The sequence below is a fragment of the Diaphorina citri genome, unplaced genomic scaffold, assembly GCF_000475195.1.
Source record: "Diaphorina citri unplaced genomic scaffold, Diaci psyllid genome assembly version 1.1 scaffold1404, whole genome shotgun sequence".
NCBI lineage: Eukaryota > Metazoa > Arthropoda > Insecta > Hemiptera > Psyllidae > Diaphorina > Diaphorina citri.
In genome coordinates, this window is record NW_007378830.1 from 27,923 (window position 1) to 53,773 (window position 25,851).

Genomic DNA, 25,851 nt, shown 5'->3' on the forward strand with positions numbered 1-25,851 from the left:
CTTATCGTACCTAGTACCTCTCTTTATCATCAAATCATCATAATGTGAGATTAGCTCAGTACCCACAGAACTGTTGATAGTACGGAGTTTTTGTCGTTCTCCCTATAGTGCTGGCGTAGTGAATTTTTTATGTAATAAATTGCAAATTATTTTTAAGCATCGCAAAGACTGTGAAACTGTGAATATTATTTCTACTTGAAATATACTTGGATATTTTAAATTTAAAAATATTTTTGTTTCATTTTTAATCGCATAATTTCAATATGGCATCGACAGCAGTTCCTGAAAATGTCATCATTAGACCCGCCATCCGATCCGACTGTGCTGAAGTTTCTGCACCTCCAAATTTCCCCTCCGAACTTTGAACTCTCTTAGTCTCATCTTGAGCTTTCAGGAATAGTAATGTGTTATTGGTTGACAGCATATGTATAATATTATGTAGGTGCCTTACCTGTAAAACATTTTGTGATTCCCACAGTATGGTGAAATTTCAAAATTTTCCTTGAAAGAAAAAAATACCATTGTAGAGAGGTTTAATCTTTAATGTGATGAAAACATTTAAAACATTGTATAGGTATTTATTTATTTAATGGTTAACCATGAAAAGGCCAACATACAATACAAAGAAATTGGTCCATATCTTTCTACATACGAGTTTATTAGTCTGACTTCCTTCTGATTAGGTAGAAAATAAGAAAAATTTACAGGGTGTCTTTTATGTAGGTACGTAGTTATTTCCCTTTGTGAGGGGAAAAATTTCCCTTAGAATCCTTTTAAACATAACGAGTACCTATTACATCATACCTACACTTCTACCTTCTAGTCTGTAGAGTGAATCACCCTATTGTAGACAGTAAAATTAGACATCGATTGTGGTCAAACTCCCATTTACCAAAAATCATTTATACTGGTAGGTCGAGACTGAAAAGTCCCTTTATATAAAAAAAATAAGGTAAACAAATATGTAAATTCCAATTTGACTTCCACATTGATGACGTCATTGTAAACGAAAATATAAATTCCCATTTGACTCCTTTGGTGACGTCATTGAAAAAGAAAATATAAATTCCCATTTGATTCCCACATTACGTCATTGTGAACAAAAATATAAATTCCAATCCGACTCCTACGTTGATGACGTCATTGTGAACGAAAATGTAAATTCCAATTTGACTCTTTTGATGACGTCATTGTAAAAGAAAATATAAATTCCAATTTGACTCCTTAGATGTCTTCATTGTAAACGAAAATATAAATTCCAATCTGACTCCCACATTACGTCATTGGGGCGCCAAATTCGAGTCTTCGGAACAGAAGTACGAGTTCTGCATCGAGTAAAGTCTATCGATAGGATTCAAGGCCGCCGGAGCCGCCGAGCTGTTCTGGAGAAACATGGCGGCCACGTGATGGGGCGCCCCTAGTGTTGAATTAGAGTAACTAGTACTGAATCCGTACAAGGCTGCGCCAGTAGACTCGAGAGGTTTCTGATGATGATGATGGTGACTTGGATGCGAATGGTGATGGTGTGAAGAGGGAGTGTAATAGTCTGAAACAGAGATGTTTAGAAGAAGCATTTAAGAATTAAATATCCTTCCATAGTTATTGAGAAAATTTGATGGCTATACCTTAATATGCCACGATGTTGCCAAAGAGAATGGCAGGGAAATATGGGGAAAATTCAACACACCCGTTTCTATTTAAACAATAAACTTTGGATGTGCTAGCATTCCCAGTAAAGGTAGTTACTGGCAATTCTTGTGTATTTTAAGAGACAAGATTAACTTGGGGTTTAGATACCTACTTGATTATACGTTAACGTTACACTAGTGACTAGAGAGCAGGTAAGCAGGCTATTATAAAATGCTCTATCAGCATGCTCTTATGACGAAAACTACGGACGGATGCGGCATACCTAAATATCATTATTTTCCAAATTTTATACATTTTTTAATGTTTTCACAGTGAAACATTATGGATATTTTTATTACATTCTGAAAACGAAAATGTTTCGTTTAATGTTTTTAGGTAGATACCTACCTATGTGTTCAGGGTGGATCATTTTTTGTAGAGGCATAAAGGCAGAGACATCAATGGTTGGAAAATGGGGAATATTTTAAAGAGATGAGAAATCCCTTTGAAGGCAGATAGTCAAATGCCCAAGATTACTTTAAGGTGCTACAATTTTGGAAGCAGGTAGACTCAGGAAGCAAAAACTTACCATTAGAAATAAACCGCCGCTCTGTGGTACAATGGAGAACCGATTTGTAGAAACTGACTTCATTACTATCCCCCAGCTCATCTTTCATAGACAAATAGTTCTGGTGATGGTGCGAGGGGTCATTCAAAGTGCTACCTCCGCCAGTGTCTGTGTCACTGCAGCTTGTTTCATTCATGAAGCTTGGAGGGCCCCCATGTAAACATTGAATAAGCTGGACCATGTTAGATCGTTTTTAAGGTGTGTCCAAACATAGTCGACCGGCCGTCGATCAATCAATGTCGATCGACGATGAAAATCTGCATATGTTGTCGAGGCAGTGTGGACGTGTCAGTCGACATCGATCGATGGCCGGTCGAATATGTGTGGACACACCTTTATAGGTACTTATATGTGTAGGTACAAAAGAAATGACCCCTCTCCCTCAGAAAAAGGAAAACAGGCAAATTGGAAAACAAGGACCTCTTTATAGCCCTAACCTTTGATTCCAATTTGACTCCTTTGGTGACGTCATTGAAAAAGAAAATATAAATTCCCATTTGATTCCCACATTACGTCATTGTGAACAAAAATATAAATTCCAATCCGACTCCTACGTTGATGACGCACATATGTACATAAACATTATACATATGTACATACATATATTACACACACTGAAGGTATATCATTGCATTGTATTGGTGTCATTGCATTGTTTAGAATTAAAAGAATTATTTTATTATATCATACTGGGGGGAGGGTTGTTGCTTCATGGTTTTAAAACATCATGAATCTCCTCTCTCCTGCTCTTTACTATTGAATAATATTCAGGGTTCATACAGGATAACGTGGAAAGACATGCAATACCCATATCAGGAAATCAGGAAAAGATTAATATCTACCTAGCTAATTATTGAGCTAAGGAAGGAACAAGTGAAGGATCCTGCAAAGAAAGACAGACACCGATTGTATATCAGTGGTTCTGCCAAATGAAGAATTTCCTGTTTGGCAAAAACTTGAGAATCTGGTCTAACAAGAGCTGAATTGTTCCGGATATAGCAACCAACAAATTGTTGTAAAGATTACCAACCAATGTCCATAGTGGGAAAAGAATAAGGAACAAGAAAGAAATTAATTAATATGAATAATTAAATATATCGAAGAATAATAAAATTTAATTCTCCACTTCGGAATAATTTCACGAAAAAAAGTCACCATTTAGGATCTCAAAACCGTTCCTGTACCTCTGAACTTTTACAACAAATTGTTGTAAAGATTACCAACCAATATCCATAGTGGGAAAAGAATAAGGAACAAGATTACAAGAAAGAAATTAATTAATGTGAATAATAAATATATCGAAGAATAAGAAAATTTAATTCTCCACTTCGGAATAATTTCACGAAAAAAAGTCACCATTTAGGATCTCAAAACCGTTCCTGTACCTCTGAACTTTTACCAAACCCTGTACTTTCAGAATATTCAAGCGTGTTACAGCATCTATCATTGCGCTTTTGTAATTTCAATAAAAAAAGAATTCGTCATTCCCCTGTTCTTCTATATTTTTAATTGTTTATTCCTTGCATTTTGCTCGAACAGAGACACAAGTGCAGGCTTGGTGCTCCAATTTTGCATGCCTAATTTTCCTCTCTCCAAGCAGGTGTCCAGTTTCCATTTGAAATTTCAAGTGATTCCGATTTGAACAGATCAACTTTTTAAATTCGGGTGTTTTAATTGAATGAATCTAATTTTACGTGCTGCTAAATATCTAGCAAGAAAATTGATCGTGAACTGGTGAAGACAAACTAAGGGCTATCTGGTTGAAAACTAAAATTTCTTTTAAAAATACCGTTCTTGAGGATATTTGGACATTTTTGTGGATACAAGAGGGGTAGATACATCCAATACTCATTTAGAGACATGTGTTATGTAAATGTCCTCTTCCTTTGCCTCGGTACTTCTTCCGTCAAATCTCTAAATCGTCAAGTCGAAATATCCCTTCAAATCAAAATATGTCTCCAGAATCTCCAGTTTTACGAGCTCCAATATTATGATGTGTTGAGACCCGGTTGTAAAACCAAACGGGGGTTATAACTCCCGGGTTATGACTGCATTGCATATCATTGACACAGACATAACCCTGGGCTTAAACCCCACTCTTCCGCTGGTATATCAAAACAAATAAAAACAATATTCTAACAAATAAAAACAAACGATAACGATTTCTCGTAAAACAAAAAGTCAAGTAGGATATAGGTACCTACAATCCTACATACCTAAGAAAGGATGTGAATTGTGAATGGCTTTACCCCACCTAGTCTTTAACTACTTCCTTCTTATTGCTTTCCTTTTGCCTTTTTTTTCTGGAAATTAAACAGGCGTAGAGTAACAGAAGTACCAGTAAAAGACGTAAAAGTACTTATTAAGATGGACCTCTTGGGTTTTTTGACCTCGGAATTGTTTTGGCTTTACTTCAAGAATCAAGACACATCCTCTTTTACATCCATTCTATTCCTCTCCGGAATGATGGAAATATTTGGTGAGGAAATTTCCGCCCCGCTCGGGATTCGAACCCAGTACATTCGGGTCGAGCGTCACGTCAGTGCTCTTAACCACTCGTCCATACTGCATGGATTCTTAACATCTCAACCTCTAGTAGGTAGATAGTTAAATGTTTAGTACAATAGCACACATACTCCATGGGCTTTCTAGATGTCAATGTCTTATGAAAAAAAAGCTCTGTCCCCTCTTTCATGAAGTCCCTTTGACACACAATGCAGATTATTAAAATTGAATTTCATGACCAGGATTCACTAATCCTCACATCGTATACATTACACTCTTGTCCAAATATAGTCGACCAGCCGTCGATCGACATTAATCGACGAGATTAATCTATGTTGTCGAGACAGTGTGGACAGCTCAGTCGACATCGATCGACGGCCGGTCGACTATGTGTGGACATGGACATACCTTAATTAATATACCTACTACCTACAGATCAATACTTCAAGGCGAATCTTCTTGCTCTAGATATTTATAGGTTCCTCATTTCACATTTCACTAGCTACCTACCTACTCTAGTACTTTCAAGGGAGAGGGGTCCTTCTTACCACTATCTTTCGTTTGTCCAAAATCTTCCAACTCTGGTTCAAGGTTCTACTGCAATCTTATCAGTGTCTTATCAGGTGATAAAGAGAAACTGCTCAGGTTAACCCTTTCAAACAAAAGTGTCCAATTGTAAGAAGAACGTGAATAGGAGGAAGGTTCCCCTATTTACACCTAGACAAATTTTATGACTTGATTTGGACTCGAACCACCAACCTCCAGATCCAAAGTCCAACGCGTTAACAACTGCACCACTGAGCTTGGTAAGAAGAACATGAAGAAATGGGGACTCAGTGAAGATGACATGTGCGACTGTGGATCTATCCAAGACGAGGCCCATCTTCTCTTCTGCCCAAACGTAGGAGCTACCTGCAACGAACAAGACCTGCTGCTAGCTGCTAGATCCAAGTAGCAGAATATTGGAAGAGGAGTATCTGACACGGTATACGTCATTAGTCAAAGCGGACACGGAAAGTAAAGTAAGTAACCCTTTCATGTGTGACACCGAAGCTTTAGGTCTACACAAGAAGGGAAAAGTCTGGTTAGAAAATTTCCGGTTGAAAGTCAGTGCTCTCGACAACTTGGCCACAGAGGTGGGCATCTCAAGTCATCTACGAACCAAAGGATCAACAACAAGACGAGGCAGGCTCGGGCTAAACCTCCCTCCGGTTTTTCCAGTATACATACCAGGCCTAATCTATCAAATGCACTTTGCTAATCTCATTCCACACAGCGTTTGAATTTCAATTGATAACCGCATTTAGCATGCATTGGAAAGTGTTCGATGTTCATTAATAGAGGACCTTTCATTATTAACTTGAATAAACTATTACACAACTTTATTAAGCCATAAATATAATCCCTGGCAGAAGACAGAGGCACGCTTTAAAACTATTTAATAGCTGCTAGATCCAAGTTGCAGAATATTGGAAGAGGAGTATCTGACACGGTCATTGGTCAAAGCGAACACAGAAAGTAAGTAAGTAACCCTTTCATGTGTGACACCGAAGCTCTTACAAGAAGGGAAAAGTCTGGTTAGAAAATTTCCGGTTGAAAGTCAGTGCTCTTGACCACTTGGCCACAGAGGTGGGCATCTCAAGTCTCAAGTCATCTACGAACCAAAGGATCAACAACAAGACGAGGCAGGCTCGGGCTAAACCTCCCTCCGGTTTTTCCAGTATACATGCCAGGCCTAGTCTATCAAATGCACTTTGCTAATCTCATTCCACACAGCGTTTGAATTTCAATTGATAATAGCATGCATTGGAAAGTGTTCGATGTTCATTAACTGAGGACCTTTCACTATTAACTTGAATAAACTATTACACAACTTTATTAAGCCATAAATATAATCCCTGGCAGAAGACAGAGGCACGCTTTAAAACTATTTAATAGAATTTCAGGGTGGTACTGAGGGAACAAGGAGGGACTTTCACATAAATTTTAATAATGATATGCCATAGTATAGAAGAGAATGTGTACAGGGTGTTCCAATACATATTGGAATTACTGGATGAACTAATAAATAGAAGACATGTTGTCAGAGAAGGGCAGGGGAGTTTTCTTCATAGAAGTAGTAGAAGTGTCAAATTAACAAAGACACCTTTGGATTAGTAGATATAGGAACCTAATGGTCATTTTAAAATTGCAATTTGTAAACTCACCATAATAGGTACCTAATTATGTTGAGATAGTTGAGAGTAATAGGTATTTTTTTTTTGGCCAGCCCCAAAGGACGGGTTGAGCTTCTACGAATAGGTATTTTGGAAGAAAGTCTCTCCGACTTTCTCAAAAATGAATCATTTCCATTTTAAAACCCATTTAAAAATTAATTTTCCAACCCCCCCCCCCCCAAAATGAATCATAAGTTCATCTTTGAGAATCATAGCCTTGTCCATCTCATCGCTACTATTGTCCGTATCTTTGTTGCTCCCGCTCATTGAATTGGATTTGTTCTCTAGTCTTCCCTTCTTCTGATTCTTCTTCACTTTGGCTCGCTGATTTTGGAACCATACCTGTTGGGGGGAAAAGTTTCTAGTAATCATAAGAGATTTAAGGTCACACATAACCGCACTGAGCCCGCGCCAAGTTCGCCAACATACGGCCGAGCGTTGGACGTGCTCTGGTGAGAAAGAAAAACAATTCATTTGACTGTGTTGGATCACCCCAACCGTGGCAGCACTGTTCTAACGCGGTTATGTTTGTTCCGACATGTTCAAATGGCTTGTTTTCTCTCTGGCCGTAGGCCCTAGCACCTCTAAAGGTCCGTCTTGACTTCCATCCGATTTTTTTTTTTTTTCCGAATGTCCTTGTAGGCAATGTAATTTAAATGAGAGTGTTCCCACTACACACGACACGATATTTTCCCCCGAACGACCAAAGGGAACGGGCCTTTACCCATCAGGGATTGTTAAGACCCACGAATCAACCTCAGAGCCAATCGCGTCTCCAAGAGACAAATGACGGTGAGGTTGACTTTCGTCACCTCCGAACTCCGGTGGGACTTTTCAAAGCCTCGAATGAATGAACAAAAACATCACTCGAAACAAACATCTGAAGTGAAAACAAAACGCCGAACATTATCATAATAGATGCGATGACAGACAGGGTTGAAAATTAATAACGAAACGTGTAAGCGGTGTAAGAGAGAATGAATGGAGCACGGGCCAGTTGTGTTGCATACTTGCTTTTTTAAGGTGTTTCACCGCCGATTTTATTTCGTATCAATGAAACAACTGCTAACTGCTACATTAGACTCGTGTGGTTAGTGTCGTAGCATGCCCATCCCGTAGTATGTCTCTCATGGTCTCATCAGATGGGCGAGAAGAGACACATCAGCGTTATCTCAGTTTTATGTTATTTTCTTAAATCAAGTCACACGGAGCAGGTTTATCTACTCTTTTGTAATAGTAGGAGTGCCTACATCTAAAAATTTGAGCCTTATACTCGTGTTTCAATACTGTTCATAACCTTCTACCTTCTATAGTCTTTGCGTCTATCAGTGTATCAGTTGGGCGATCTTATCAACCTAGGTTTCAAAATTTTCAGTCGGGTCGCTCTGAGTCGGTTTTAGGTCGGGTAAAATGTGATTTTCGGAATCGCTTCCAGAGGTTTCTACTTTTCAATCAATTCTCCTCCACGTAGAGGTATGTAAACTCATTCCATATTTCAGAGATCTTCTGGAAAACAAACTTAATGTTAACAGAAGTCACATTCGTACAACCGACTCAACGGAGAGGAAATTAAAATGAATGAAGAACATCTACTTCCCTCTTCATCTCATTTGTCATGGAATAAATTTGTAAACGGAGGAACAGACTCTGTTAACATGTAACAACTTGGAAATTTATTATAATTATTATTAAACACCACGCTGCCACAAAAACAACACAAAACGGGAAAATGAGTGAGATGCTTCGAAATTTGAATGAAAACAACATCAACATTGATGTTGCTGGAGTTAGAGCTTCATTCTGAACTGAAGAGAAACTTTTAGACAAAAGTAAAGTCTTAAATTTTGCAATCAAAGGTACCTACTTTAAAAGTCGGTTAGTCGGGTCATACAAAACCACATTTACTCCGCGCCAACATTCTGAGTGTTAGACGTGCTATGGTGCGAGAGAAAAATACCTAGGCCATGTGAACTTGTCGGACCAAACATCACCACACCAGACAAATATCTACCTACCACCTGTTTGCAAGCTTTATAAATACCTATACCTATACGAGTACAAATAATACCGGGGTACATATTTTACCCCCCCCCCCTTTGTATAACCTCTTTGTTTCTGCACCTCCAAATTTCCCCTCCGAACTTTGAACTCTCTTACTCTCATTTTGAGCTTTCAGGAATAGTAATGTGTTATTGGTTGACAGCATAATTATGTATAATATTATGTAGGTGCCTTACCTGTAAAACATTTTGTGATTCCCACAGTATGGTGAAATTTCAAAATTTTACTTGGAAGAAAAAAATACCATTGTAAATAGGTTTAATCTTTAATGTGATGAAAACATTTAAAACATTGTATAGGTATTTATTTATTTAATGGTTAACCATGAAAAAGCCAACATACAATACAAAACAAAGAAATTGGTCCATATCTTTCTACATACGAGTTTATTAGTCTGACACTTCCTTCTGATAGGTAGAAAATGAGAAAAATTTACAGGGTGTCTTGTCTTGTCTTGTTCCCTTTGTGAGGGGGAAAATTTCCCTTAGAATCCTTTTAAACATAACGAGTATTACATACATACCTACACTTCTACCTTCTAGTCTGTAGAGTGAATCACCCTATTGTAGACAATAAAATTAGACATCGATTGTGGTCAAACTCCCATTTACCAAAAATCTTTTCAATTAACAGACAAATTTCTCAAATCTCACCACCGATGGCATTGACTCATCCCACAGGATGTGGCTTGAATGAGGAAAGAACAGAATATACCTCATTTATACTGGTATAGGTCGAGACTGAAAAGAAAAAAAAAATAAGGTAAACAAATATGTAAATTCCAATTTGACTTCCACATTGATGACGTCATTGTAAACGAAAATATAAATTCCAATTTGACTCCTTTGGTGACGTCATTGAAAAAGAAAATATAAATTCCCATTTGATTCCCACATTACGTCATTGTGAACAAAAATATAAATTCCAATCCGACTCCTACATTGATGACGTCATTGAGAACGAAAATATAAATTCCAATTTGACTCCTTTGATGTCTTCATTGTAAAAGAAAATATAAATTCCAATTTGACTCCTTTGATGTCTTCATTTTAAACGAAAATATAAATTCCAATCTGACTCCCACATTACGTCATTGGGGCGCCAAATTCGAGTCTTCGGAACAGAAGTACGAGTTCTGAACAAAAGATCAAAGTGATTTCCTGCATAGTTTCGTGTCCAGCCAGTGTGGACCCTCTACCATTTCCCGCTTTCCCCTAAAGCCAGTCTCCTCTGGTTTTATGCAATAGTGAATATGTTGACCGTTTCTGTATTTTCCCGGGTGGATTGTACCTACAAAATAATTACCTATATTTTGATATTTAAAAAAAAAAAATCTGATGTGAACATCACACGACTTTCCTTATCCTAGGTTGGCCCATCTTCAAACCTCAACAAATTTTCCCCTAAAAGAGTTCTCTTCTTACCTGTACAATCCGCACGCTCAGCCCGGTATCTCGCGCCAATCCTTCGCGAACTTTGCGACATGGTTTGGGACTGATCTCAAACGAGGCTTTGAACGCTCGCCTCTGCTGGGTGGTCAGAATGGTCCTTGGTCGTTTAGGTCCGCGTCTCCCGTCATGAGATTTGGACGAGGTGATCAGATCCTCACATGGATAGTCTGTTTGGAGAAGAAAACGAGGATGTTTATTTGTTTATCCTGCTGGATAGGACTATAGGACTTAAAAGTCCCTTCACCCTTCTGCCCTGACCACATACACAAAAAGCCCACCCTGAGGCATAGGTGTATTAGCATTTGGCAAACAGCCCTAAGGGATGGGTTCAGCTTCTATGAATCCCCCCTGATCAACTGATCAGAAAATATGTATTATCATGGGTTGAAATTTAGGTTGTGATTCCTGTTTTATGTTAACAAGAAGAGAGATTCAAGAAGTTGCTTCTGAAGCTTTCTCGAAAATTCGGGACAAATCTCTTTCTTCGATATACCTAGGTACTCCCATCCTACCGAACCCTACGAAAAGTTCCTTATGAAAACGAAAGGAATACCTTGAGCGTACCCCTGTAGCATCTCAACCTCCTTCTCGTAGTCGGGCCGACAAAACAACTGTCCCTGCTTGATGACGAACTGTTCGCCCCTCTGGAGGCGGCTACCACACACGACGCAGACGAAACATTGCACGTGGAAAACGTTATCCAGAGTTTTCATGACCAGCTCGTCTGGACCCAACTTCTCCGAACATCCCAGACATTTCTTCACGTACAACCTGGAACACGGACAGCAAATTGATATGAATAATAAATAGCGGGTTTTTGCAACCAAAATCAGCGTCCCGTTAACTGAACTCTTTTAAAGTAATTTGACGAAAACTTGTTTCTGCATATGCACAGAAATGGGTTTTCGTCATATAATGTTAAAGAGTTCAGTTAACGGGACGCTAATATTGGTTGCAAAAACTCGCTGTGTTCATGGCACTATGTACATACATTGAGTAGAACAGAACGGTGACTAGTTGACTACCCTTCTTTCGACTTAAAATCACAAAAAAAGATTGAAAGTGGTCAATAGAATAAGGGTCATTAGTTGTTGACACCTACAATAAATGAGACGCGCACTTCCAATTTTATTTAACAAAATGCCAATTACTCTGTTACACTGCCATAGGGGCGGTAAAAGCTTCAGGCCCAGGTCTATCAGACGGTCTGATTGTGAATGGTTGACATAAGGTAGGTACTTACATAATCAATCACATAATTGTACGTCTAAAAATATTAACAATTCCATGGTTTTACCTCTCAAGTCGTCAAAATAACGATTGCAATCCCAGAGAGAAACACCAAAATCCTTACGATCGACTTGTACCGAAGCTCTCACATTCAAACACTCAGGCGCATAAGGTACTCTTTCCTCTAGTAGTGTACTCTGTATACGCACAGTTCGAACTGTGAAGAGACACAAACAAGATGTCTGTGTGCTCTAACCTAGAGAAGGATGGTTATCCTGCTGGATAGGACTCAAATGTCCCTTTGCCCCTTCTGCCTTGATGGACTGACTGGGAAACAGGTTTTACCATTGGTAAAACCATATCCTTCGGACATCGTGAAACAGGTGCCATGCCTATCTCACGGAGACGGAATGTAAGTAAGTAGTATGCCTTGAACTTCAGGTGGCCGAGAAGAATTTAGTGTTCTGATTCCTGTTTTGTGTTAACAAGAAGAGATATTCAAGAATCAAGAAAAGTTGCTTCTGAAGTTATCCCCCAAAAAGAAAATTTGATACTCTTATCCTCGAAATTCTTCGATAGAGGTACTCCCATCCTACCGAACCCTACGAAAAGTTCCTTATGAAAACGAAAGGAATACCTTGAGCGTACCCCTGTAGCATCTCAACCTGTATTTCCCTATGTGCATACCTACCTTTCTTATCATAATATTTTATAGCAAATATTTTTCATTATTTTTTTCTCCTTTCAACACTTGTGTGAAGCAGGGCCACACTTGGAAGATAAAATTATGTTGACTGGTATTGATATAAGTAGGGTCATCGGATATTTAAGCTCTATTATGTCACTACGACCATGTTAGATTGCTTCTTTTCATGTAGCTTTTGTTTTACTTGCGCTATGTTGATTTCTTTACAGGAGCTTGCTGTATTTGAGAAAATGCCCAACGCTGTCAAAATTACTCAAGAAAGTAAGTTGTCCAAAAATTCAAGTTTAGTAGATTCTAAAAATTTTGATTTGTACCTGTACCCTGTAAGCCTGAACCTTCCTAATCTTACTTTCAAATTTGGATATTTGGCTTTTATTAGCATTGGGGGCTTTAAAACTAACAAAAATACCACCTCTACATGTCTTTATTTTTTATTACAGCTCTGGAAAAGGATGGATTTGAGAGTCAGCCGCCTTTGTGGAAGGCTTTTGTAGCCGAAGTCAAAGAAAAGGACACCCACAAGAATGGTAAGAATGACCGAAATTTAGATGTTCACCCATCCCATTTAGGTATGATTATTAAATTCACTCTCTTAAGAATTCTTTTTTTTTTATTTGTATTGCAACACTGCCAATGTTTCAAATTAATATCTATCCATATCCATAACTTCTTTCCCTCAAAATTGGCTCAATATTTTCAAAGTTTCAAACGTTGTTTTCACAGATGGAAAGCTCCGCTTAGTGGGTTACGCTCTGTATTTCGAATTTTATTCTCTTTTAAGAGGCAGAGCTCTTTGGTTAAGGGATCTTTACGTTGAGGAATCTTGGCGACAGCAAAAAGTTGGACAAACCTTGATTAAGAGTGTCGTCAAAGTAAGTTCTCTTTCCTGTCAATTCCTGTTTCTGAAAATATTTAGAGGAACGGGACTTGTACCTACCTATTAGGCTGTGTCTACAAATAATCGACGGCTGTCGATCGGTGTTGATCGAGGTCGATCGACGGCCATCGACTATGTGTGAACACAACTTTAGGGTCCATTAGTGGCTGGATAAAAGTTCATTTACCTATTTATCATATTTCTGGTCTAGGACTCTCGGCCGCCGTGGTCGTCTAGGGCACTAAAACTGGCGTAGGTACATATATCCCGCATCCCCTTATGAGCTTATGACTTATAGGAGTCCCTAAAGTCTGAAAACAGGCTTGTATCCGTCAGCCCCGGGCATTTAGGAGCCCCTAGATTCTGTCCCTTGTCCTCCCATGACTTCGTTGTGTTCCAGATGGTCACAGCCAAGTGGTGGGGCTAGCGTCTTATTTTATTTCCTATCATACGTTTTCTGGGTACCGAATATTTCTTGAGCAACTCTATGTATGGGGAATATTTTAAAGAGATGAGAAATCCCTTTGAAGGCAGATAGTCAAATGCCCAAGATTACTTTAAGGTGCTACAATTTTGGAAGCAGGTAGACTCAGGAAGCAAAAACTTACCATTAGAAATAAACCGCCGCTCTGTGGTACAATGGAGAACCGATTTGTAGAAACTGACTTCATTACTATCCCCCAGCTCATCTTTCATAGACAAATAGTTCTGGTGATGGTGCGAGGGGTCATTCAAAGTGCTACCTCCGCCAGTGTCTGTGTCACTGCAGCTTGTTTCATTCATGAAGCTTGGAGGGCCCCCATGTGGACCTGAGATAAATAGTGAGATGGTTATCATGAGGTGCGGATTAGTGAGGGGACAAATTTTGCTAAAACTATCAGAATGATGAAAAACCAACACTAGTGTTGATTCGGCTGATTAACAACTGGACCAGATGTGGAAACAGGTACCGACATTGGCAAGGACTTTTCATTACACAAACCACCCTCTGTCTACTTTTTGAGTAAAATTTGTAAACTTTCAAAGATGATAACTTTTACAAAGTCAGAGAGCACACTCATCTGCTTTTGTACAAACATGAAACAGTGGGGAACAACAAGAGAGAAAGCAATATGAACGAGTCTCGAGCAGATAATGAAGGGAGACTTCCAGAACAACAAAGGAAGAAAAACTAATAAAATAAAAGAGAACTCAATATTAATAAAAGAAGTAATAGAATGGAAAATATCAGGAAAGAATGTATAAAATAAGAAGTCATGTAGCAAACAAGAAAACGACCCTTGAAAACATTTTGAGAGAGGAAAAGTTTTCCGAAAAAGGGTGGAGCGTTACCATAGAAACATCTTCCGAGAAAAAGGAGAAAGGAGAAATTTATCTCTAAGAATTATTTTGTAGATGTTTTCTAAAGACATTTCACAGGGATCTTATAGGACTTTTCTAAATCCCTTGCAAAGCCCGTCTCCCGTCTTCCATTGCTTGCATTTTCCCTCTAAATTCTCTAGCTTTCAAATAAGACATTTTTCTAAATCCCTTGCAAAGCCCGTCTCCCGTCTTCCATTGCTTGCATTTTCCCTCTAAATTCTCTAGCTTTCAAATAAGACATTTTTGGAAAATATATGGCCCATCAATTTTTATTTGTATTTATTTGTTAAATATGTTAGACATGGAAACTCTGACTTTTATTTGTTTTTGTGTTGTTTGCTCCCCAGTTTCTAACTTTTATTGGTGAAGGTGAAAGAATCATTTCGAAATTTTATATTACGCCCGTTCTCTTTTACACCAAACAATATTGAAAATAGTAAATTGTTTTCTTATTTGTAACTTGGCACCAGAGGAATCATACAGGAAAAGGAACTAAGGCGAGGAGTATACGGAATGTGACCTTTTTGTTAATGACTTGACGTTTCGTTGCTAATTGCCTGTATACCTCTCGAAACTTACTTTGCTGTTCATCTTTAAGACATTTTTGGAAAATATATGGCCCATCAATTTTTATTTGTATTTATTTGTTAAATATGTTAGACATGGAAACTCTGACTTTTATTTGTTTTTGTGTTGTTTGCTCCCCAGTTTCTAACTTTTATTGGTGAAGGAGAAAGAATCATTTCGAAATTTTATATTACGCCCGCTCTCTTTTACACCAAACAATATTGAAAATAGAATAGAATAGAATAGAATATACCTTGTTTATCCTGCCCGAATAGGACTGAAAAGTCCCTTTACCCCAGCAGTCTAAACAAGTGAAAGAATCATTTCGAAATTTTATATTACGCCCGTTCTCTTTTACACCAAACAATATTGAAAATAGTAAATTGTTTTATTTGTAACTTGGCACCAGAGGAATCATACAGGAAAAGGAACTAAGGCGAGGAGTACGGAATGTGACCTTTTTGTTAATGACTTGACGTTTCGTTGCTAATTGCCTGTATACCTCTCGAAACTTACTTTGCTGTTCATCTTTGAGAATCAATAAAAAATATTGAAATATTGTCTCTTCCTTGGATTCCTTCTTATTCAAGTTCGACTGTAACAATAATAATCAGCAGGAGCGAGCTAAACCTCGTTATCCGTTCAGTGTGCACCGAGCTCCCTTTACTTACCTTACCATTGGTCACTATAGGATTAGGATATGAGGAAGCACCAAACTATTGGCTCTAGACGCTGGAATGTGTCCAAACTATTGCACCGTTTTTCTTTTATTTGTCTTCCTCCCCCTTATCTTCTTCCTCCTCCTCCTCCTCCTCCTCCTCTTCCTCTTTGTTTTATACTTTATCTCCTGCTCCTCCCTTTGCCTTTTCCTATGTATATCCTTCCCTGAAATTCCTCTTCTCTTCCTTTTTCGTCTACTCTTCTTCTCCTTATTCTTCAATTTCTCTTCCTTCTTGTTCCTCTTTTCCCCTGTATCTCTTATTCTTCCTCTCCTTCTTCTTCCCCTTCTACTTCTCCTTCTTCATATTCTCATAATGCTGCACGAAAAGGTAAAAGTACTAACATTCCTTCCCCTCTCCCTTCCTCCTCTGCGACTATGCTCTCTCTCTCCCTCTCTCTCTGACATTTTCCTTGTCTTTCTTGTTCACATACAAAAACACGGTGCAGCTTTTTCTGCCCTCCCTCCCTCCCTCTCCCTCTAGATGTCTTTCTCTCTTCCCCTCCCCTCTTCTCTCTTCCATATTTTCCCCTCTCACTCTCTCCTTCCTTCTCTCTTTCCCCTCCTTTTAGATATCATTCTCTCTTCTTTCCCCTCCATTTCTTCAACCTTTACTGTTCATATAGATTCTGTTTACCAGGCGAGCTTCTTGACCACTTCACCACAGAGGTAGTCACCTCTATCTAGAGCAGAGGTTCTCAAACTGGGGGGCGTGAAGACAAATCAGGGGGGGCGCGAGCTTTTCCTTTGTACCCTTGGTTACAACGTTGATATTCTTGGTCAAGGTTGATGCACAACACCTACCTACCTACTTTATTATTAAAAATAAAAATAAGTTTCTCAAAGTTTCTAATTTCAAATTCTCGTTTTGTTATTCCATAATTTTAAATTCAGGTGTTTTAATTGAATGAATCTAATTTCACGTGCTGCCAAATATCTAGCAAGAAAATTGATCGTGAACTGGTGAAGACAAACTAAGGGCTATCTGGTTGAAAACTAAAATTTCTTTTAAAAAATACCGTTCTTGAGGATATTTGGACATTTTTGTGGATACAAGAGGGGTACATCCAATACTCATTTAGAGACATGTGTTATGTAAATGTCCTCTTCCTTTGCCTCGGCGGTTCTTCCGTCAAATCTCTAAATCGTCAAGTCGAAATATCTCTTCAAATCAAAATATGTCTACAGAATCTCCAGTTTTACGAGCTCCAATATTATGATGTGTTGAGACCTGAGGTTGTAAAACCAAACGGGGGTTATAACTCCCGGGTTATGACTGCATTGCATATCATTGACACAGACATAACCCTGGGCTTAAACCCCAACATAGTCGACCAGCCGTCGATCGACATTAATCGACGAGATTAATCTATGTTGTCGAGACAGTGTGGACAGCTCAGTCGACATCGATCGACGGCCGGTCGACTATGTGTGGACATGGACATACCTTAATTAATATACCTACTACCTACAGATCAATACTTCAAGGCGAATCTTCTTGCTCTAGATATTTATAGGTTCCTCATTTCACATTTCACTAGCTACCTACCTACTCTAGTACTTTCAAGGGAGAGGGGTCCTTCTTACCACTATCTTTCGTTTGTCCAAAATCTTCCAACTCTGGTTCAAGGTTCTATTAGGTGTCTGTGAGGTATTTTTCACCAATGCCTAAATGACCTCTGGCAAAGTTAATCTCTAATCTTTAGTCTCCAAATTATACCTCCAGAAACCTCTATTTGTTTGGTCTATACTCTATAACTTTAACTACTGAAATTATTCATGAGTTATTGACTTTCCTTTTCGTTTGATCTGCAGGCTGGGGTTGACATGAATTGTGCCCAAGCGGATTGGTTTGTTTTGTCCTGGAATCCGGCCAGACATTTCTACGAGAAATTGGGCGCCATCAACATCACCGAGAAGGAAGATTGGCATGTTTATCGGCTCAATAAGGACACGATGGCTCAGATATGCTCCAAATAGCTCCAAAGTAAATGGATCCCAAAGAGAAAGCAGTTCCTCCAAGAGGTTTTATTTTAAAGATTATCAGGGACACCATTGTTGATAAAGAAAGACTCCAAAGACTGACTGAAACTTGGTTGATGTTGCCCATCAATGTGAGTGAGAAAAGAACGGTCTATCGCAGTAGGTAACTGAATAAATATGCTGAATTCACTTTCAAAGAAGAATTTTCTCAGTATTAAAAAGAAGGTACAACACACACAATATACCAGGGACACCATTGTTGATAAAGAAAGACTCCAAAGACTGACTGAAACTTGGTTGATGTTGCCCATCAGAAGTTGCCCAGAAAAGAACGGTCTATCCCAGTAGGTAACTGAATAAATATGCTGAATTCACTTTCAAAGAAGAATTTTCTCAGTATTAAAAAGAAGGTACAACACACACAATATACCAGCTATTGTAGAGCAACAGAGCCAAAGCTCCGGAGTTACATTTTCAGGGAGATTTTCTGAATAAAATATACAAGTTTAATTTCTTTGTGAAAACTTTCCCTGGTGTTCTTTGTTCTGAGCTTGTTTTCAGGGAGGCCGAAAATTATACGCGAACTTTGCCACGAACCCACACCTGCTGACAAAACGTAATAATGTAGAAAGTCTGCACACCGTGTGGGGTTTCTTCCCCGGGGATAATTCTTTGTATGTCTATTGTTTCCCCATTAGCTTCTGTATTATTTTTTCATATGAATATCCATTTTTGCTTCCCTCATCCTGGGGAAAGGGAAGTCTTTGTGTTTTCTTTACTGATAATTTCCTGTATTGAAAAGTTAACTTTCTGTGAGGGTACGAGGTAAAGGCATATTCTTGGTTAAGATTTTTTTTTTTTAAATTAAATCCTCCTTAGTAATGAAAATTTAATGTGATGTACCCAGATGGCTACTCTAAACTTAAAAGGGTATTTCGAAAAGACAAGCAATCCTACCTGGCTTTTTTCCATGTTTCAATAAGGCTTTCACCTTTTGCTTTATTCTACCGTTCATTAATTCCCCCACCTCCTAAATCTCTCTCTCTCTCTCTCTGATGTGTTTGTTTCTCAGTTTATTGTTATTATTCTTCAATAAATTATCCTCATTTAATATAAACTCAGCAGCCTCCAGTTTACCCTTTGTTTCTGCACCTCCAAATTTCCCCTCCGAACTTTGAACTCTCTTACTCTCATTTTGAGCTTGTTTCTCAGTTTATTGTTATTATTCTTCAATAAATTATCCTCATTTAATATAAACTCAGCAGCCTCCAGTTTACCCTTTGTTTCTGCACCTCCAAATTTCCCCTCCGAACTTTGAACTCTCTTACTCTCATTTTGAGCTTTCAGGAATAGTAATGTGTTATTGGTTGACAGCATAATTATGTATAATATTATGTAGGTGCCTTACCTGTAAAACATTTTGTGATTCCCACAGTATGGTGAAATTTCAAAATTTTACTTGGAAGAAAAAAATACCATTGTAAATAGGTTTAATCTTTAATGTGATGAAAACATTTAAAACATTGTATAGGTATTTATTTATTTAATGGTTAACCATGAAAAAGCCAACATACAATACAAAACAAAGAAATTGGTCCATATCTTTCTACATACGAGTTTATTAGTCTGACACTTCCTTCTGATAGGTAGAAAATGAGAAAAATTTACAGGGTGTCTTGTCTTGTCTTGTTCCCTTTGTGAGGGGGAAAATTTCCCTTAGAATCCTTTTAAACATAACGAGTATTACATACATACCTACACTTCTACCTTCTAGTCTGTAGAGTGAATCACCCTATTGTAGACAATAAAATTAGACATCGATTGTGGTCAAACTCCCATTTACCAAAAATCTTTTCAATTAACAGACAAATTTCTCAAATCTCACCACCGATGGCATTGACTCATCCCACAGGATGTGGCTTGAATGAGGAAAGAACAGAATATACCTCATTTATACTGGTATAGGTCGAGACTGAAAAGAAAAAAAAAATAAGGTAAACAAATATGTAAATTCCAATTTGACTTCCACATTGATGACGTCATTGTAAACGAAAATATAAATTCCAATTTGACTCCTTTGGTGACGTCATTGAAAAAGAAAATATAAATTCCCATTTGATTCCCACATTACGTCATTGTGAACAAAAATATAAATTCCAATCCGACTCCTACGTTGATGACGTCATTGTGAACGAAAATGTAAATTCCAATTTGACTCTTTTGATGACGTCATTGTAAAAGAAAATATAAATTCCAATTTGACTCCTTAGATGTCTTCATTGTAAACGAAAATATAAATTCCAATCTGACTCCCACATTACGTCATTGGGGCGCCAAATTCGAGTCTTCGGAACAGAAGTACGAGTTCTGCATCGAGTAAAGTCTATCGATAGGATTCAGGGCCGCCGGAGCCGCCGAGCTGTTCTGGAGAAACATGGCGGCCACGTGATGGGGTGCCCCTAGTGTTGAATTAGAGTAACTAGAACTGAATCCGTACAAGGCTGCGCCAGTAGACTCGAGAGGTTTCTGATGATGATGGTGACTTGGATGCGAATGGTGATGGTGTGAAGAGGGAGTGTAATAGTCTGAAACAGAGATGTTTAGAAGAAGCATTTAGGCCGCCGGAGCCGCCGAGCTGTTCTGGAGAAACATGGCGGCCACGTGATGGGGCGCCCCTAGTGTTGAATTAGAGTAACTAGTACTGAATCCGTACAAGGCTGCGCCAGTAGACTCGAGAGGTTTCTGATGATGATGATGGTGACTTGGATGCGAATGGTGATGGTGTGAAGAGGGAGTGTAATAGTCTGAAACAGAGATGTTTAGAAGAAGCATTTAAGAATTAAATATCCTTCCATAGTTATTGAGAAAATTTGATGGCTATACCTTAATATGCCACGATGTTGCCAAAGAGAATGGCAGGGAAATATGGGGAAAATTCAACACACCCGTTTCTATTTAAACAATAAACTTTGGATGTGCTAGCATTCCCAGTAAAGGTAGTTACTGGCAATTCTTGTGTATTTTAAGAGACAAGATTAACTTGGGGTTTAGATACCTACTTGATTATACGTTAACGTTACACTAGTGACTAGAGAGCAGGTAAGCAGGCTATTATAAAATGCTCTATCAGCATGCTCTTATGACGAAAACTACGGACGGATGCGGCATACCTAAATATCATTATTTTCCAAATTTTATACATTTTTTAATGTTTTCACAGTGAAACATTATGGATATTTTTATTACATTCTGAAAACGAAAATGTTTCGTTTAATGTTTTTAGGTAGATACCTACCTATGTGTTCAGGGTGGATCATTTTTTGTAGAGGCATAAAGGCAGAGACATCAATGGTTGGAAATGGGGAATATTTTAAAGAGGTGAGAAATCCCTTTGAAGGCAGATAGTCAAATGCCTAAGATTACTTTAAGGTCCTACAATTTTGGAAGCAGGTAGACTCAGGAAGCGAAAAACTTACCATTAGAAATAAACCGCCGCTCTGTAGTACAATGGAGAACCGATTTGTAGAAACTGTCTTCATTACTATCCCCCAGCTCATCTTTCATAGACAAATAGTTTTGGTGATGGTGCGAGGGGTCATTCAAAGTGCTACCTCCGCCAGTGTCTGTGTCACTGCAGCTTGTTTCATTCATGAAGCTTGGAGGGCCCCCATGTGGACCTGAGATAAATAGTGAGATGGTTATCATGAGGTGCGGATTAGTGAGGGGACAAATTTTGCTAAAACTATCAGAATGATGAAAAACCAACACTAGTGTTGATTCGGCTGATTAAGAACTGGACCAGATGTGGAAACAGGTACCGACATTGGCAAGGACTTTTCATTACACAAACCACCCTCTGTCTGCTTTTTGAGTAAAATTTGTAAACTTTCAAAGATGATAACTTTTACAAAGTCAGAGAGCACACTCATCTGCTTTTGTACAAACATGAAATTTCATGACACTATGTACATACATTGAGTAGAACAGAACGGTGACTAGTTGACTACCCTTCTTTCGACTTTAAATCACAATAAAAAAAAGATTAAAAGTGGTCAATAGAATGGTGGTCATTAGTTGACACCTACAATAAATGAGACGCGCACTTCCAATTTTATTTAATAAAATGCCAATTACTCTGTTACACTGCCATAGAGGTGCTAAAAGCTTCAGACCCAGGTCTATCAGACGGTCTGAGGGTGAATGGTTGACATAAGGTAGGTACTTACATAATCAATCACACAATTCTACGTCTAAAAATATGAACAATTCCATGGTTTTACCTCTCAAGTCGTCAAAACGATTGCAATCCCAGAGAGAAACACCAAAATCCTACGATCGACTTGTACCGAAGCTCTCACATTCAAACACTCAGGCGCATAGGGTACTCTTTCCTCTAGTAGTGTACTCTGTATACGCACAGTTCGAACTGTGAAGAGACACAAACAAGATGTCTGTGTGCTCTAACCACTGCAATCTTATCAGTGTCTTATCAGGTGATAAAGAGGAACTGCTCAGGTTAACCCTTTCAAACAAAAGTGTCCAATTGTAAGAAGGACGTGAATAGGAGGAAGGTTCCCCGATTTACACCTAGACAAATTTTATGACTTGATTTGGACTCGAACCACCAACCTCCAGATCCAAAGTCCAACGCGTTAACAACTGCACCAACACATGTTGGCAGTACAATAATAATACCTAGTAAGAAGAAGAAAATAAGGATTCTTCTTCTATCTGTCTCATAAAACTTTGCATAACAAAGCGGCCTTGGTATTTTGGGAGGGGAGAATAAGAGGGGGGGAGAAGGAAGGGGGAAATGGTGGGAGGAGAGGGGAAGGATGAAGGGAAAGAGGGGAAGTGGAAGGTAATATTGAGGGAGATGCCAAGTGTGGCAAGGAATGTGTGGAGACAGTCGAAACTTGGAGGTAATATTATTAGAAGACAAAATTAAATGCAGGTGTGTGTGTGGAAACTCACTCATTGTTCTCTACTTCCTCTTCCTGTGTAAAAGGGAGAGAATACATAGGAACAAAAAAAGGGGAAGAAAGGATTGGGAAGGAAAGATTATAAAAGGAAAACGGAGGAAACACACATAAATAAGGGAAGAAGAAATGGCGAAAAGAGAATTAGAAATAAATAACGAAAAAAGGAATAGAAGTCATGGTCTCGCTTTAGAAGTAGAGGCAAATCATACAGAAATGGAGGAGTAAGCAAAAGCACATTAGAAAGACAGATACCCATTCCCTTATTTCTTGGAAGAGAAGGTCCAAAAGAGGTAGAGAGGGGACTAGAAAGAAAAGTGGAAGGATGAAATAAAAGGTTCCAAAGAGGAAGAAAAAGAGAAGGGGGCTAGAAAGAAAAGTGGAAGGGGAAGAGACGGCAATATTATTATGGATATTAAAATATAAAAGGTTGCAATATGTTACACAAATATAGGAGTACTGTGTGTGTGTATGTGATGGTGCAGTTTATACGTATAGGACTTATAATATTATGAGACGTAGGAGAAAGGGGAGGCATACATTGAAGAGAAGTACATAGAAGAAAATTAAGATATAACCATTGTCAGATGTACATACTCGTAACTAATCTATGGGAAAATAGGCTCACTCAGAGTCTAGAAAATTTCCTAAAATAAGTATTAAGATCAAATATCTAATCAATATTCAGCACCCATTAAGGGAGAGTGGATGCAAATCAAAAAGATTAACTACCTACCGAAAAATTAGAAAAAAACTCCAATTCCCTAGTCTCATTGAAAACGTGTTTAGATACAGTAGTACCTACCTGTTCTATGTCGATAATAGATATACATTTCCAGAATAAAAAACCTCAAACTGAGTTCGGAACCATTCAGAAAGACAGCTGAGACAGGCTAGTCCTTACCATTTACCAAGAGAAGCAGGTCAGACGGTCTGAATCAGTTCTTACCTATCATAGTCCGAGCGGCAGTACAGCTTATTCTCCCTAGTGAAGCAGGAATGGGCCAAGCTATGTCCACACTCAACACAGGCCACGCAGTTCTCATGATAGGAAATATCGGCCACACGTAACAAATAGCGATCCGTGATTGGACGGCCACAGCTGCCGCACTCCTTCATGTTGGGCATACTGACTGGTCTCTGTTATCTGGAAATAGACAAATAGGGTATGGGTACTTTTGAGTAGATCTTGAGACATTTAGACGAGAAAATTAAAATATTGGTAGAAGATATTAAAAGTAAAGGCTCAAATTTCACTGAACTTGAAGCCTAAAATCGAAGGCACTTTTCAGAAGAGGAACTTAACGGCACAGACACACTGACACAGTATAGTCATCGTCCTGCTTTCGTACAGCAGGTATAGGAACAACCATTAATGGGTCTGTAACTTCGTACACTTTGTAGTCCTAAAGAATAAAATTGGATAATTCATAGAAAAACCTTAACCATATTCTTGGAATGAAAAAGTTCCTCCTTTTATGGTCACGTGTCACACCACTTTGTGGATAGAAAACACGATGAAACATCAAAAATGTGAGCGACATAAAAAGTTGTTATTTTTTATGAAACCAACTTCAGATTACCCCTTCTCCAAAACGTGAAATATTACACCAGATAAGCGAGCATTTCCGTAGAAAATCACCTATCATTAAATTCTAGTTTACCCAATAAAAAACAATGTTTCAATTTTGTAACTCTTTGCCTCTTTTTTTTTTATACTTTTTATACTTTCCGTATGTGTAATGTGTTTGTGTAGCTATTTTTTTCACTCCTATTGTAGGAAAGGGTGCTTTCGTGTGCTTTCTAAATTGTTGAAATGAAGGGGTGCAGATTTTTTTTCCCGAGTCTCCCTAATAATGGATGATTATACCTACGTTCTCAAGCCTACCTGCAAGTAGGCACAAACATACCTTTGAGTATGCAGGTACTACTGATAATAGTGGGAACGAAATGGCATTAGTTCAAAGTCAATGGAGAAAAAAACTGGATAGGTATGTTTAATTAAAAGCTTTTATAACATTTGGTACATCTACTAAAAAAGGACGTGAGGTAAAAGTACGTTACATATACCTACCTTTAGATACCTTATAGTTACTCAATCCTCCGAATATTTGGAATAATACAAGTAGGAGGTAGGTGTCAAAATCTACATTCATTTGAATTTTCATCCCTGACACCTCCTGCAGTTTTGATGAAAATGGATCACGTTCCAGATTTGAACAGCGGACTAACTTTTCCGACACACAAAAGATTTTTCCAAACAAAGACTGATGGATATTTGATACTTTCAGATTTATTTGGGAGTTAACTTATTCATAATGAAAAGTCAATTTTCGCCCCCAGGAAAACCAGACTTTATTGAGTCCAGAATTCAAAATCCTTTTTTTAATCTTATTATAAATACCAAGATGTCAATTCATAGTCATACAGTCAGTTGTAGTCCGTGGACATAAAATGTTGATTTTTCTAGACACAGAAAATGTTTTCTACATAAATGCTTCGAAAAATCGCACTCTTTATGCTTTTCCTTTATCACTATTACCACCTATTTTATGGATACGAAGTGAAGTATACTATCTATCTAGATACCTAAGCTGGCTATGTTAAATCTAACACAAATTTTCATTATCCTTGTAGGTGTAATGTCAACCTGTCAACACGAACGTTCTGTTTATTTTGACGATAAGGATTACCCCATAGTGTTTTGTCCAGATAACAAAGAAATATACCATCCCCTCCCTCCCTTTCTTTCATCTATAACTTTTCCAAAACAATAACAACAGAAGCACCTGTACTCTCCCCATTTTTGCCATTTCATCTCACTGCCCTGAATTTATATTTCAAAAAGGCTACCTACCGAAAAAAATCGCACAAAAAGGCGTATCTATGGTGTAATCCGAGGTAGTGGGGCGGGCGGAGTGAGATTAAGTGAGCTTTTA

At 38.3% G+C, this 25,851-nt stretch overlaps 3 protein-coding genes across 7 annotated transcripts; 1 reads left to right on the plus strand and 2 right to left on the minus strand.

Annotated features, from left to right (window-relative positions):
- Positions 1–529: 529 nt before the first annotated feature.
- LOC103515717 (LIM homeobox transcription factor 1-alpha) lies at positions 530–22,386 on the minus strand. Of its 3 annotated transcripts, none has more exons than XM_026828307.1 (7): positions 22,160–22,386; positions 11,044–11,261; positions 10,464–10,657; positions 7,173–7,320; positions 6,512–6,521; positions 2,219–2,415; positions 530–1,546 (listed from the first exon to the last, which is right to left on the minus strand). In XM_026828307.1, coding segments are annotated over exons 1-7 (1,035 nt in total). In that variant the 5' UTR covers positions 22,162–22,386; the 3' UTR covers positions 530–1,280. The 3 variants fall into 3 exon arrangements, with proteins under 3 accessions (XP_026684108.1, XP_026684110.1, XP_026684111.1); XM_026828309.1 differs by having other exon boundaries at positions 22,214–22,384; XM_026828310.1 differs by lacking the exon at positions 22,160–22,386 and adding an exon at positions 11,788–11,949.
- LOC103515718 lies at positions 9,293–21,653 on the minus strand. Of its 2 annotated transcripts, XM_017446782.2 has the most exons (3): positions 21,410–21,653; positions 20,239–20,518; positions 9,293–10,112 (listed from the first exon to the last, which is right to left on the minus strand). In XM_017446782.2, the coding sequence occupies exons 1-2, from the start codon at positions 21,636–21,638 to the stop codon at positions 20,256–20,258; spliced, it is 492 nt and encodes a 163-aa protein (XP_017302271.2). In that variant the 5' UTR covers positions 21,639–21,653; the 3' UTR covers positions 9,293–10,112; positions 20,239–20,255. The 2 variants fall into 2 exon arrangements, with proteins under 2 accessions (XP_017302271.2, XP_017302270.2); XM_017446781.2 differs by lacking the exon at positions 9,293–10,112 and having other exon boundaries at positions 19,419–20,518.
- Positions 12,527–18,171, plus strand: LOC103515715 (diamine acetyltransferase 2-like). 2 transcript variants are annotated; one of them, XM_026828311.1, is made up of 4 exons: positions 12,527–12,687; positions 12,867–12,953; positions 13,150–13,298; positions 13,704–13,799. In XM_026828311.1, exons 1-4 carry the CDS (start codon positions 12,573–12,575, stop codon positions 13,728–13,730), a joined length of 378 nt encoding a protein of 125 aa, XP_026684112.1. In that variant the 5' UTR covers positions 12,527–12,572; the 3' UTR covers positions 13,731–13,799. The 2 variants fall into 2 exon arrangements, with proteins under 2 accessions (XP_026684112.1, XP_008478874.2); XM_008480652.2 differs by lacking the exon at positions 13,704–13,799 and adding an exon at positions 17,766–18,171 and having other exon boundaries at positions 12,538–12,687.
- Positions 22,387–25,851: the final 3,465 nt, after the last annotated feature.

Coding starts and splice junctions, on each gene's coding strand:
- LOC103515715 (XM_008480652.2), top strand. CDS start 12,573: ATGTTAGATTGCTTCTTTTCATGTAGCTTTTGTTTTACTTGCGCTATG. Junction 12,688..12,866: donor TGTCAAAATTACTCAAGAAA/GTAAGTTGTCCA, acceptor TTTTTATTACAG/CTCTGGAAAAGGATGGATTT. Junction 13,299..17,765: donor TGATTAAGAGTGTCGTCAAA/GTAAGTTCTCTT, acceptor TTTGATCTGCAG/GCTGGGGTTGACATGAATTG.
- LOC103515717 (XM_026828307.1), bottom strand. Junction 10,658..11,043: donor GCTACAGGGGTACGCTCAAG/GTATTCCTTTCG, acceptor TTCTCCAAACAG/ACTATCCATGTGAGGATCTG. Junction 7,321..10,463: donor TGAGCGTGCGGATTGTACAG/GTAAGAAGAGAA, acceptor TCCCCCCAACAG/GTATGGTTCCAAAATCAGCG.
- LOC103515718 (XM_017446782.2), bottom strand. CDS start 21,638: ATGATAACCATCTCACTATTTATCTCAGGTCCACATGGGGGCCCTCCA. Junction 20,519..21,409: donor GCGGCGGTTTATTTCTAATG/GTAAGTTTTTCG, acceptor TCTCTGTTTCAG/ACTATTACACTCCCTCTTCA.